General features: G+C 47.2%; 1 protein-coding gene across 5 annotated transcripts; it reads right to left on the reverse strand.

Moving 5' to 3' along the window:
• Nucleotides 1-178: 178 nt before the first annotated feature.
• Nucleotides 179-12,206, reverse strand: SNIP1 (Smad nuclear interacting protein 1). Of its 5 annotated transcripts, XR_008793717.1 has the most exons (6): nt 11,940-12,206; nt 10,259-10,361; nt 7,803-8,401; nt 4,718-5,611; nt 4,373-4,426; nt 179-613 (listed from the first exon to the last, which is right to left on the reverse strand). XR_008793717.1 is itself a non-coding variant. In XM_056123530.1 (4 exons), the coding sequence occupies exons 1-4, from the start codon at nt 12,158-12,160 to the stop codon at nt 5,347-5,349; spliced, it is 1,188 nt and encodes a 395-aa protein (XP_055979505.1). In that variant the 5' UTR covers nt 12,161-12,206; the 3' UTR covers nt 4,164-5,346. The 5 variants fall into 5 exon arrangements, 1 of the variants encoding a protein (XP_055979505.1); XR_008793718.1 differs by lacking the exon at nt 4,373-4,426; XR_008793715.1 differs by having other exon boundaries at nt 4,373-5,611.
• Nucleotides 12,207-13,359: the final 1,153 nt, after the last annotated feature.

A 13,359-nucleotide genomic window follows, 5' to 3' on the forward strand; every position in this document is an offset into this window, starting at 1 on the left:
AATTCAGTAATAAAAATTCTTTTTTTTTTTTTTAAGTTTAGTTACCTGGATGCTTTCACTTATCACCAAGATATAGTATTTGAAAGCTAGTCACTAGCTGCACTTCATAAGCTGTACTGTGTCAGTGTTAGGAGGGGGACTAGAAGACGTCTAAGAAGAAGTGCGCTGGGAAAAACCCATATTGCCTCTACATTAGCAGAACTGCAGAGCACCACAGGGTCTTAAGAGGCTCGGAAGCAAAGGACTATTTTGCAAAGGGCTTGATTTTTAGACAAGTCAACCAGGGTGGTAAAAGGTGGGAAATGAAGAAGTTATAAATATTAAGATGAACACAAATTTCTATTTTGGGTTTAGGTCACACCTGGGCAGTGTCTACTCCCTGTTCTGTGCTTGGGCAACACTCCAGGCAGTGCTCAGGCACCATGCCATGTCAGGCATCCTGCATGCGATGCTTGTGCAGCAACCCACTGAGCTGTCCGTCCAGTTCCAAAAACAAGTTTCTAAGCAATGAATTGACTCGTGAAGAAAGCTTTCAGTATTGTGTCAACTTCAAGCTGTCTGCTGATCATATTTGGGTTTAGAGATGACTTGTGTCTTTTCTTTGACTTTTGTCCTTAAAAAGAAAAAAAAAAAGAATGAAGAATACCTCCATACCTTTCAAGATATTTGGCATCATGAACTTCTTAGTTGGGCTGGAGAGACAGTATGATAGCTAAGGCACTTGCCCTGTATGCCACCAACCTGGGTTTGATCCCCAGCACCTCGTATGGTCCCCCCATACCTTAAGTGCAAATCCAGGAGCAAGTCCTGAGTACCTCTGGGTGTGGGATGAAAATAGTTATTAATTCAGAAGCGATTTCTCTATCAAAACATTGACTACAGAATTGGGATGTCTTAGCAAAAACTGTAGGTAAAGTAGTCATCTAGAAGAGGGACATCTAGGATGGGGTTTGAAGCAACGTCCCAAACTACCCAGGAACAGTAGCGGCACACACACAGCAAGCCCTCTAGTGAGAGACCAAACCATCAACTAATTTCAGAAAGGAAAATACAATCTGGATCAAGAGGAAAAACTCATCCGATATGGCCCCCCAAGCACTGCCAGGAGTGATCCCTGAGTAAGCTAGGAATAAGCCCTGAGTATAGCCAGGTGTGGCACAAATGCCCTCCCTAGCCCCCCAAAAGACAAAAACCTCTTTAAAACAAAACCTCATAGATATGCACATCCATAGTCTATCCATAGTTAGATTACAGTTCCAAACATTTTAGGCTGAACTTTGGGCTATCCTTTCTCCTCCTGCAGTGAGCTTGTTAACTGAGTTATCTCTACTACAGTGCTCCTGGAAGCACACCCAATTCCACTTGAGGCATGTTTATCTTTAACCCTCTTTTGTATTCTACTTCCCCTATCAGTCACAAATATCTACAGATCCAACATGGTAACTTGTAAAGTCAAACCTTCTGATGGCTCTGTATTTTGTATATGTAAGTGAAATGATTCGTCTTTCTTTTGTGCCCTCTGCATATTTTAATTTTTGTCCTTTTCGTATACACACAGGAAGAGAGCTAATGCTCTTTTTTTAAAAATCAGAGTTAATTGACTCTGAAAATATATCCTCCCGGGCATCTGTCGTATTTACTTAAGCTTCAACTGCACTTAGATTGTTCCTTACACCCCAAAAGGTGGGTTCCACCAAGGGACTTGGATGGACCCAGAGCAAGTCGTAAGCTACCCTGGCTTTGACATGGGACAGTCCTAAGGGCCGTTAGAAGTGTAATAGGTTAAGAGCACAGTCATGGAACACGCTCTGTTACTACCCAAAAAGAAGTAACTGAAAAAGACCCCACTGGGATTAGGAAAGCTAACCTGCCCTGAGGACTAGTCTGGGAAATATAGTGAGCCGTCCCCAGGAAAAGCCACCCTTTACCATTTATGATGTGAAGCTTAATCTAAAGTATAGATACTAGTCTTTATCTCTTGAAGTCATGAAATTTATATACAAGTGGTACTACATGGAAAGTATCATGCTAAGCGAAATGAGTCAGAAAGAGAGGGACAGACATAGAAAGACTACATTCATCTGGAGAACATAAAGTAACAAAATAGGAGACTAACACCCAAGAATGGCTGAGATTAGTACCAGGAATTTTGCTTCATGGCTTGGAGGCCAGCCACATATGCTAGGAGAAAAGGCAGCTCAGATAGAGAAGGGAGCACCAAATAAAGGGTGTTGGGAGGATCCTCCCGGGATGGGAGAAGCATGCTGAAAGCAGACTATAGACCAAACGTGATTGCCACTCAATGTGTCTTTTGCAAACCACAACACCCAAAAGGAGAGAGATAACAAAGGGGAATGCCCTGCCACAGAGGCAGGGTGGGATGGGGGGGTGGGGGGGGGATACTGGGATCAGTGGTGGTGGAGAATGGGCACTGGTGGAGGAACGGGTATTCGATCACTGTATAACTGAAACCCAAGCACAAAAATTTTTAAGTCTACAACTTTACCTCATGGAGTTTCACTAATAAAATTTTTTTAAAAAAAGTCTATCTCTTAATTGTGTTTATGCAAAATGACTAGAAATATTAAGAAGTAAATTTAGTATGATTGCTTAGATTTACCAGTATAGGAAAGGAGAAAGCACTACGCCCCTAGATGGAATGCCGCCCCTGAGTGGATCTCCTGAAAGGAATCGAGAGTGCTGGAGCCCCTGGATGGAATGCTGCTCTTGGGTGGATCTCCTAGAAAAATTTCCCCTAAGGAAGCACTTTATATCTGTTCATATTTATGTTTATGTTCAACCACACCTATGTGTAATTGCTGTCCCCCAACCCTTCACAATTTCTCAATAATAATCCCGATTGACTTGAATAAAGTCACCACTGGCTACCAGCCTGTGGATCCGCTCTTTCGTCCATCAGCTGCAGGATAGTTATTGGTCCCGAATGCACCAAGGACCATTACCACACACGTAACAAAAGAGCAACTGTGGGGCAAATATAGAACTCACTGAGGTATGGGAGGCTAACTACGGCAGCTCCCCTTCCATCTGACCGATCTTAATATGTTCTTGCTCTTCACAGAGCTTTTTTTTTCCTTTGCAGTGCTGGAGAGGGAATCCACTGAGACATATCCTTCGGATTAATTTTTTTTTCCGTACCGCCAGGGATGAAATCCACGCAGTCACACAGGTTAAGGTGTATTTGCCACTGCCAAGTCACATCCACAGCCCCTGCTTTCTTTTGAATATAAACATTCACCAGTTGCCCCTCCCCACCAGTTACATTTCCCCATGTGCCCAAGAGGATGATGATGGCAGGCCTTTATCAGTACCCTAAATTTGGAGCAGCAGGCACAGTTAGCAGAAACACTGAGATGCACAATCTCCTTTTACTACCCATGGGCCGAACAGTAGAGAAGAAAGAAGATGGCCAGAGGCACACAATGAAGAGCTTGCTCTATGTGGTTCAGGAAAACCCTCTACACGTCACTGAAATTTAGATGCTGCAGCTTCAACAGAAACCACACTCACTGCGCCTTGAAGATCTAGACTCCAGTGCTATGTCAGTCCTAGCTCTCTCTTCCCTCGTCTTAATCTCTTGACCACCTTCTATAACTTACTTTTCCCTCAAAATTACTGATATAGGCTGGGGATGGGCTGGAGTGATAACACAGCGCAGGTAGGGCGTTTGCCTTGCACACAGCCAACTTGGCCGACCCGAGTTCGATTCCTCCGTCCCTCTCGGAGAGCCCGGCAAGCTACCGAGGGTATCTCGCTCACACGGCAAAGCCTGGCAAGCTCCCCATGACGTATTCGATATGCCAAACACAGTAACAAGTCTCACAGTGTTACTGGGCCCGCTCGAGCAAATCGATGAACAATGGGAGGACAGTGACAAGCTAGGCATGTAGCTTGGTAGCAGAGCACTTCCCTTTCATAGGTGAGGCCCTAGATTAGATTGTCAGCACTGCATGGTCCTCCGAGAACTGCTGGGTGCAATCCCTCTAGCACTACGCCTGAAGTAGCCCCCAAACACCACTGGGCATGACACCCCCCAAAATACTGATATAGATTCCTTAGGAGCAGGAAATATACCAATAATTACAAGGTTTGCTACGTCAGAAAAACATTACCCTCTGAAATGGCACTTGGTATTTACAATGGTATTTACAAATTTTATTATTTTTTATCCCAAAATACATATAAACAAAAACCTGCTCGTCAAATGCAGGGAGGCCTTTGCCTTAATGTAGCATTACATTTACATTCACAAAACATTCTCGTATGAAAATCAGTATGCAGCTCTCTCACACACAAATATATATACACACACATACAATATGTATAAGTAGTTAACAGATTTTCTACTTACACATATTCCTCCGGTGGAAAATTAGAAAACTAGGCAATTTCCATAGTTTCCAGCCTGGGGAAGGTAAATACAATGTATGTGACATTGTTTATAAAAAAAAAAGATGAACCATGTAAACGATACAACTCCTTTAGACATATACACATTGTTAAAATCAAGCAAGGACCCTGCCACATGAAGGACAGTGTTTCTCAAAGAAAAAAGGGAGACAACATCTGAATAAAATACAAAGTCAAAGACCAGATAAGATGATCAAATTGTTATGTACATGTTCCATGGAGAAACCAAAATTCTCTCACAGGAAACCATGACCCATTTCAGCCTTCTGTGACGTTAATATATTACCTGTTTGTATCACCATGATCTTCCCATATGCTTAAGCAGGCTCTGAAAAGCAAGTCTGACAGTGAATAATGAGGTCATTTGGTAAACTCTCCCCACCCCCCAAATGAAGTGCAAAATCAAATTCTATGTCTCAAGAGCTCAACCAGGTCAAAGCTTTGGTATATTCTGGAGGCTGTTTTGGTGATAACCAAAGCTTAGTAAAATTCTCTATTCAGGGGTCTGTCCCCCAAACAAAAACATAAACAAAACCGCCTGGTCCACAAAGCCTAACAACTCTATAAATAAAAGAACTGTACAAAGGAGAACAAGTCACAATTCTCCTCCAACCAAGAGGTTTGAAAGTTTCCTAGGCAGCCAATCCTTAAAGCACCAACGAAAACCACAATGTTTCTACAAAACACAATGTGTTGGTGAGACTGTCCTGAAAACATGCCTGCAAGCATGTGGTTGATGAGCCACAGAAAAAGTTCACCCAAGTCCATTTTCTTACTGTAACATAAGCTGGTTAGCAACAGAGGAAAGGCTTAAGGCAATAAGAGGCATTACAGAGAGCACCACACCACAGTGCTCGAGTCAATCCCACAGCCTTCAAAGAAGAGGTCTCTGAGTTCGGGTTATGTTTTAGTCTGCTAGCTGTCAGACACTTCTTCCTCCTCTTCTTCATCTTCATCTTCTTTCCTGTCTACTTCAGAGGTGTCTGACGACTCGTGAAGCAGAACATACTCTCTGCTGCTGAAGCCAAACTTAAGTACATCCTTTTCCTTTAGTTCGTAGTATCTCTGCGGCTCAATGCGCTTGTTATTCAAGAATGTTCCATTGCCTGAGCCAAGGTCAATGATGTAGGGCTTCACCCTGCGGCCAACTGTCCCATCAGCGCGAGTATATTCCACAAGTCTGGTGGAGATAAAGAGAAACTGGTGAGCGAAATCCTACCTCAGGCTATTAGTTCTGGGTTAACCGAGCCGACAGCAGGCCGGGATTCTTCAACTTTTGCACACTTTCACCTGAGAAATGCAACATGGGGGAGCACCGCCAGAAACACCTCGGACTCTGCTCATTGCACAGTCAGAAACCTTCCACGGCTGCGACATTTTTCATGACTCCACATTCAGTCACATGATCCCGCGTGGGTTCACCACCCACGGGTTACGAAGATAGGGCCTGGAGGATGTAAATGAGCAGGCCTGAACACAGTTCAAGCTCAAACTCGGAGAACAAGACGCTGGCATGACCCTGGGTATAGCTATTGGGAGCAGATGAAAAAACATAGCAGAAAAGATGAGAACTGGTTGGGGGCTCAGGGGACAGGGATTCAGGGTAGATAAAAGGCGTCAAAGGCAGTACAGGGAGATGGCTCCGGGAGTTGGTACGCATGCTTTACATGCAGGCCCCCTGGCACCGCATGGTCCCGCAGCACTGCTGAGAATGACACATGCCACCCCCAGCCAGCACCACACCGGGGGGGGGGGGGGGGGGGGGGGGGAGTCCCCAGCATCACAGGGTGCTGGACGACAACAAAAACAAAAGAAAGCAGCAGCTTAAAATGCAAATTCAGGGCCCCTCGCCTTAGTTAAGAGTCTAGGTCTGTGTGGGCTGGGGAGGCAGCTCAGCAGTAGAGCACTTACCTCGCATGTGTGGTGAGGCCCTGGGTTTGGTACCCGGCACCGCAAAAAAAAAATAAATAAATAAAGTTTTTGTTGTTTATTATGATGATACTTATACTTCTTTCACATATATAGTTTTGTTTTGGGGCCACACTCGGCTGTAGTTTGGCATTGGCGGGGCCTGGGGGACATGTGTGGTGCTGGGGCTCAAACCCAGATCAGCTGCATCCAAGGCAAGTACCCCACCCACTGTACCGTCTCTCTAGAGGGTCCTCAGATGTATTTTAGCTCCTATCACAATGAGAATAAAGCAGCAGATTTGGGTTTCAAGAGGAGAGGAAGCTCGATCTGAGCCAATTAATACTACGGTGATCATCTATTCAGCAAGTCACTTGCCTCTGTTGTGCTTCAGTTTCCTTGTCTGTCAAGTGGGGACTATTAATACTTGCCTACCTTTTGCACAAGATTGCTGCAAGGAAACATGTACTACTCAAACTGCCAAGATTCAGGGAACATACATGCCAGGCATTTTCAGTTGTTTCATTTTCTTTCTTTCTTTCATATCACTTGTTTCTATTTTGAGGGCATAACAGCTCTAGAAAACAACCTTCTTTGGAGAAGTGGTCCTTAGTAGGGAGTTTGTAGGGATGGGGGGTGGGGGCCTGGAGGAATAGGTTGGGTAAGGGCCCCCTGCAATGCAACAGTATAGAGGGAACAGTTACTCTGGACAAGGACTGGATGCTAAAAGGAGGTCAAAGTGATATGCATAATGTCCTAGCAGCAACATTACTGTGAGCCACAGTGCCTAAACGGGGGTGGGTGGGGTGGGGGGAAAGCGCCTGCTGTAAAGGTAGACTCCGGAGGCATGAAGGGGTAGCACAGCAGGTAGGGCACCTGCCTTGCATGTGCCTGACCCAGGTTTAATCCCTGGCACCACGTATGGTTCCCCAGCCCTGCCAGGCGTTAATCCTATGCACAGAGCCAGGAGGAAGCCCTGAGCACTGCTGGGTGTAACCCCAAAACCAAAAAAAAAAAAAAAAACCAAAATAAACCCAACAACATAGAGGTAGGCTGAGGGGAGGCAACTGGGGGTATCCATGGAAGGGACACTGGTGAAGGGGTAGGTATTGCAACATTGTACGCCTAAAACTCAAGAATAAGTAACTTTGTAATTCAATTAAACATTTTTGGGAAAAATAAATAAAAACACCAAAACCTTCCTCTTTAAACTGATGCTGTTACTGCTTCTCCCCCTCCCCTCCTGCCCCGATTCATCCTGGTGCCCCACCCTCCCACCCCCAAAGTTAGTCTCGCTCACTTTGGGGAATACCAAATTAGACGCAGGGAAGTTACGACCTGTCTGAGATTCTAAGGGGTATGAGGAATCCTCTGCATATACACGACACAGACCTTAGCCAGCCTCCCCGAGACATCCCACTTTGGCTGGCACCTCCCATTTCTTGCCACGAACCTACACTCACCTATACTGAAAGACGGCGTGCTGCTTTGAGCACGAGGGATGGTCGATTGGAATGTCCGCGATTCGGCGGTGGCGACCCAGGAGGTAAGCACTTTGTCGGTGAATGTACATGACCGGAAGTACCTCATCATTCTTAAAGGGGTAGAGGCGCCAGCGTTTCTTGGGGATCCGGGCTTCTGGGGGCTCACTATATTTAATAACTACTCCCCGGAAAGTGTTGGTGTCCTCAAGAAGTGCTCCAGAAAGTTCAAAGCTCGGCTTTTCTTTAACCGGCACTTCTTTGTCCTTGCTGTGGCCTCCAGGTCGAGGGACCGACTCCTGAGACTCGCTACCAGCAGCACCGACTTCATTCTTCTGGCGGTGCTCCCTCCGGCGGGCATTGTGAAACTCCCGCTCCGCCTCCTGAGCCTGCAGACTCTGGCTGTCTCGCTCCCGTCCCTGCGCCTGCCCACTCCCAGACCTCTCGTTCGAGGTTTTCCTGGGGTGGGAATGGCTGCGGTGTCGATCTCGGTCACTGGTCCGAGCCCGCCTGTGTTCTTGTCCGGAGGGCTCACGGTGCTGCCGATCATCGCGTCCTCTCCGGGGGTGATCCTCGCGTTCCTGAAATCCGAACAGTAAATCCCACAACCGTGAACAAGATGCACTCACAGAGTCATCTCTGATGTGGACCTTGGCAGTTAATGCAAATGTCCCAGAGATGTAAGGTCCTAAGGGATGGTTATGTCCCCGCGCAAGGTCACGCACACCACACACACATCTCATATTTCTGTCCGATTACAGCTCTCAGTCGAAGGCCCTGTTCAGAGCCCTAGAAACCTGGGCACCTCTCAGCAAATACAAAGGGAAGCAGGGAGCATATACAGGAAGCATATACAGAAAAGAGGGGGAAAGAAGGGAGAAAAGGGGGACAGACGGGGAAAGACCCACACGCACGCATTAGTCACGTACAAGACTCAGAGTCCAGAAGATGTGCACGTTCCAGCCATTCATATAAAAGGTAACTTTTATATGGTGCCAACTACCAATCAAGTCCTTTCATTTGAGGGCCATTTCAAGTTTTTAGCTCGTTAATACCCAGCAATCAACTCTTAGGTTAATTTGAGGTCACCAGCAAAGTTAGCATAGAGAATTAAACTAAGATACTTTGAATGAATAGTTATCAAACTAAATTCTTTGCTAAAAGCCCCACAATTTATTGTAAAATGCTTAGAAACGAGGGGGGGGTGGAGAAAGAAAGAAAGAAAGAGAGAGAGAGAGAGAAAGAAAGAAAGGGAGGGAGGGAGGGAGGAAGGAAGGAAGGAAGGAAGATCACAAAAACAGACAAAAATTACAGCTTAAGAGTGTTAGTCTGCGCGTTACAGCTATAGTGCCTGAATTCCGAGATAGTCAAAGCAGTATGCAACAACTCACATAGTATACACTACGACTAGAACAGGAGTGATAGTGCAGTAGGTCTGCCTAGAACACATCTGACCTGGGTTCAATCCCGAGCCCTACAGGAGTGATCCCGGAGTGCAAAGCCAGGAGGAACAAGGCCTAAGCACCACTGGGTATGGCCCAAAAACCAAACAGTAGGCAGCGCACTCAATCCTGGCATCACATATGGTGCCCCATGCCAGCCAGGTGTGATCCCTGAGTGCAAAGCTGGGAGTAAGTCCTGTGCATCACCAAATATGACTAAAAAACAAAACAAAACAAAACAAATTGAAATAATTAAAATAAACAAACAAACGGGGGCTGGAAAGAGTAGAGTCTAAGGCGCTTGCTCTACATGCTGCAGATTCCAGTCTGATCACCTACATCACACAAGCACAAGATTCCCCTGAACACCATCAGGAGTGACCCCTGAGCACTGCTGGGTGTGGGCTCACTTTAAAAAAAAATTAAAACCGTTGGGGCAGAGAGGTCAATGAGCTGAGAGCATGCTTTGTATACACAGACCTAGATTTGATCCCTGGTACCATATGGTTCTCTCAAGCATGACCGGAAACAACCCTAAAGCACAGAGCTGGGAAGAGCCCCTAAGCCCTAGCATCGAAATAAAAATAAACCAAACCTTATAGATTATGGACTTATGTGGAAAACTTTAAGGGGGGAAAAAATGGATCTAGAAAGCAACAAGTTCTCAGGTACGAAGTCAAAGCACAACCTAGGGCTAGAGGCAGACCGTATAAAGGTAAGGCCTTGCATGCAGTTCACCTGGTTTGAATTTAGGTACCATATATGGTCTTACGTGGTCCTATAAACTCTGCTGGGAGCCACTCCTTATCACAAAGCCAGCACTAACCCCTGAGCACCCCAAAGTGTAGCCCACACCCCCCAAAAAAAGAGCAAAGAAAGCCCTGTTTTAAGAAAAGCCCATTATAGGTTCAATGAACACGTATATAACACTCTTTAGCTATGATATGAAAAATCTCTAGATATGAACCTGACATCCAAACATCTCAAAACACTCACCTGTTTTACTTTTACTGTGGAGTGGTGAGGACTTCGGCTTCTCCTACTCCGTGGAGACTTGCTCCTTCTCCCTGAAGACTTGTTTTTCTTTCTGGCTGGGGACCTAGAGTATATACAGGTTTTTTCCATCTGCTCTCCTTCCCACATAAATTATTTTTATTTATTGGGCTCACCTACTAATGCAAACACCTGTAAGGCCCCTAATGATCAGGAGAAGGAGTCAGGAGCTTTTTCACTCTCTCAATCCAAACTCTCCCTTGAGTTCCAGATCCAAATATATAACTAATTGAGCCAGAATGACTTGTCCAGTGATGCTTGAGAGAACCATTCAATGACAGTACAATGGGTAGCGAACTTTCCTTGCATAAAGCTGACACAGGTTTGATCCACGGCACCATATATGGACCCCAAGCCTTACCAGGAGTCATACCTAAGAGCAAAGCTCTAAGCAAGCCCTGAGAACTGCCAGATGTGTGCCCCCACCCTCCCCCCCCCCCAGCACTTTCTGAACAGTCCCACTTAGATAATTCTTGTTTTTTGTTGTTCGGGAGGTCACACCCAGTGATGCTCCTGGCTCTGCACTCAGGCATCCCTCCTGGCAGTGCTTAGAGGACCATATGGGATGCCAAAGATGGAACCAGGATCAGCTGCGTGCAAAGTTAGCATCCTACCCACTGTACTCTCTCCAGCCCCCAGATAACATAACTTTTTTCTTTCCCAGTCTTTGCCATCTGGGGGGGGCGGGGGGGGGATGGCACCACCATCCATCCTGCTCTTCAGTCCCCAAATCAGAAGCTACCTTGATTCTTCTTTTTCACCATCAACAAGGGTCTCCTCCACTGCTTCCCCACACAATCACATCAGACAATCCTCTGGCTCCTTCTCCTCCCTCCTTCCACCTCATTCCTACCACCCAGTCACTACATAGAAACTTTCCCCCCTATTTCTACAACAGTCACAATTAAGTATCAGGTTCTTCGAGCCAAGGCTCAGTTATTACTCAGGTTTCAGCTTGCAGGCACTTTTTTTTTTTCCTCCCCAGAAAGACCTTCTGACCTTACCTGATTCCCTCCAGACACCTACTGTCGCATTTAGGCTTTAACCTCTCTCCAACTTCGGTTACTAACTGAAACTTTCTTCCGTATTTGCTGGCGACTGTGTCTCAGGGCTGCAGTATGTCAGTTTCCGGAGGGCAAAGGCCATTCTTGCTCCCTTCCCTACGTGGGGGGCTCCGTACCCTCAATCCTTACAACAATCCGGGAACCCGGGAAAACTACAGTGGTACGAATAAGTAAATCAACCTAAAAAAAGGCGATCCCTCCCCCCAAATTTTCTATCGGGGAGCTGGCCTAGGTCCTCGATGTGGCCACCTTTCGGAGACCCATCAACTTCACTGCTCCGCGTAACACATTGGACCGCTCGTACGGGCCGGGTGCTCGGGATCTAGAGATGCAAGGATGGGATTCTGCCAAGGGGCGGGCGGCGCCGGACACTGCGACGGCGCGGGGAGGTGGGCGAGAGGGGACCCGCGCTGACTCGGGCGGCGAACACATTCTGTCCAGCCAGCACATCCGGTCACCGCTGGCGGAGGAAACCCAAGGAGCCGCGCCCCGCACTCAGCAGCTCCCGACACCTCACGAGCGCGGCGTCCCCGGTGCCCCCGCGGCCGTTCCCCACTTACCGGCTGCCGCCGCGGGCCCGGCTCCCGCGGCGCCCGGCCCGGCCCGGTTCTCCGGCCGGCGGGGACGGGCTCGGGCCCGCGGAGTCGGGGCGGTGCTGGGCCGGGGGCGCGGCCTCCGGGCTGAGGCGCTCCTGCTTCACCACCACCGCCGCCGCCACCACGTCCCCGTCCCGGTGTCTCCGCCGGCTGCCCCGCTCCCGCTCGCTCTTCACCTCCTTCATGCTGAGATCTCCGGGGAGCCAAGGAAAATGAGGGCCGTTGCACTCCTCCCGCTAAAGGAAATGACGGGTCTGGGCCGGGACTTCCGCTTCCGGGCCTGCGCTACCCAGAACCCCGCGGGGCAGCAGAGGGGAGCACGTGACAGCTACTCCCAGTGGGCGGGGCCGCAGGGCCGGGCTCCCGGCTGAGCTTTCGTAGTTTCCAAAGCCGACTTCCAGGAACGCTGCTCTGAACGCGATAACTTTTGTTATCCCTTGCATAGTGATTACTGAGGTGGAGACGACCTCAACCTAGTCAGTAGGAGAGACTTGCTTACCCGAGGGGTGGATATTGATGTCGTCCTTCGCAACGCTATTTACAAATTCTTTATACAAATGCGGGGTGAGGGGAACAACTTTGTGCAATCAAAAAAGCAGGTTCTTTTCATCCAATAATAATTTTTTAAAAAAAGCAGGATACAAGATAGTGCGCAAACTTCGGTTAAGTTTACTTTTGGAAAAATGTAGGAAAGAAGAGAAGGAAATGCAATCACAGATGTTCTTCGAATTTCCCTCTCCTTTCCTGGAACTATCCCTCTGGTCGTGTCTCTATCTCAGTATAAATAAATATTTTTGAAAGTTTCTTTTTTTTTTTTTGGCTCACCATTTTTATTGACATGACACATACTAGGTATTTCCCAAAAAAAATTTTTGTTGAATTGCAATTTTAATGTCTCTTAATCCAAAACGTAAATTTACCTTCAAGTTCCAAATGCAGGAGAGATTTCGATTCATGGTTCTCCTGTCACTCATGTTCTTCTTTGGTACTTTGAATCTTGTGGGCTTGAAGAGTTTTTGATTGCTTGGGATGGGGAAAGTTTCTTTTTCAAAAAAAAAAAAGTGCCAGAGATCAAGCACAGGGCCTCACGCATGCTTAGCAAGCGCTCTTCTGCCACTGAGCTACAATATCCCAAACAAATACTTTTGAACCCTGGGAATACCGGGTGCCTTCCTTTGGGAGTCTTTCCCGACGCTTCATTAAGAAGTCGGATGACTCCCATTTTGCAGGTTATAAAACTGCGACTCTGCGAGGTGGATCTGCCCCACTCATCAAAATTGCGAGTTAGACTCAGCGCACGCAGCGACTCGAACCCAAGTTTTCGCTGCTTTCAAGAACCACGATGGGACGGAGAGATAGCTCAAGGGACTGGCGCAGTCCGGGG

The sequence above is a fragment of the Sorex fumeus genome, unplaced genomic scaffold (genome assembly GCF_029834395.1).
Source record: "Sorex fumeus unplaced genomic scaffold, SorFum_2.1 ptg000047l, whole genome shotgun sequence".
Classification (NCBI taxonomy): domain Eukaryota; kingdom Metazoa; phylum Chordata; class Mammalia; order Eulipotyphla; family Soricidae; genus Sorex; species Sorex fumeus.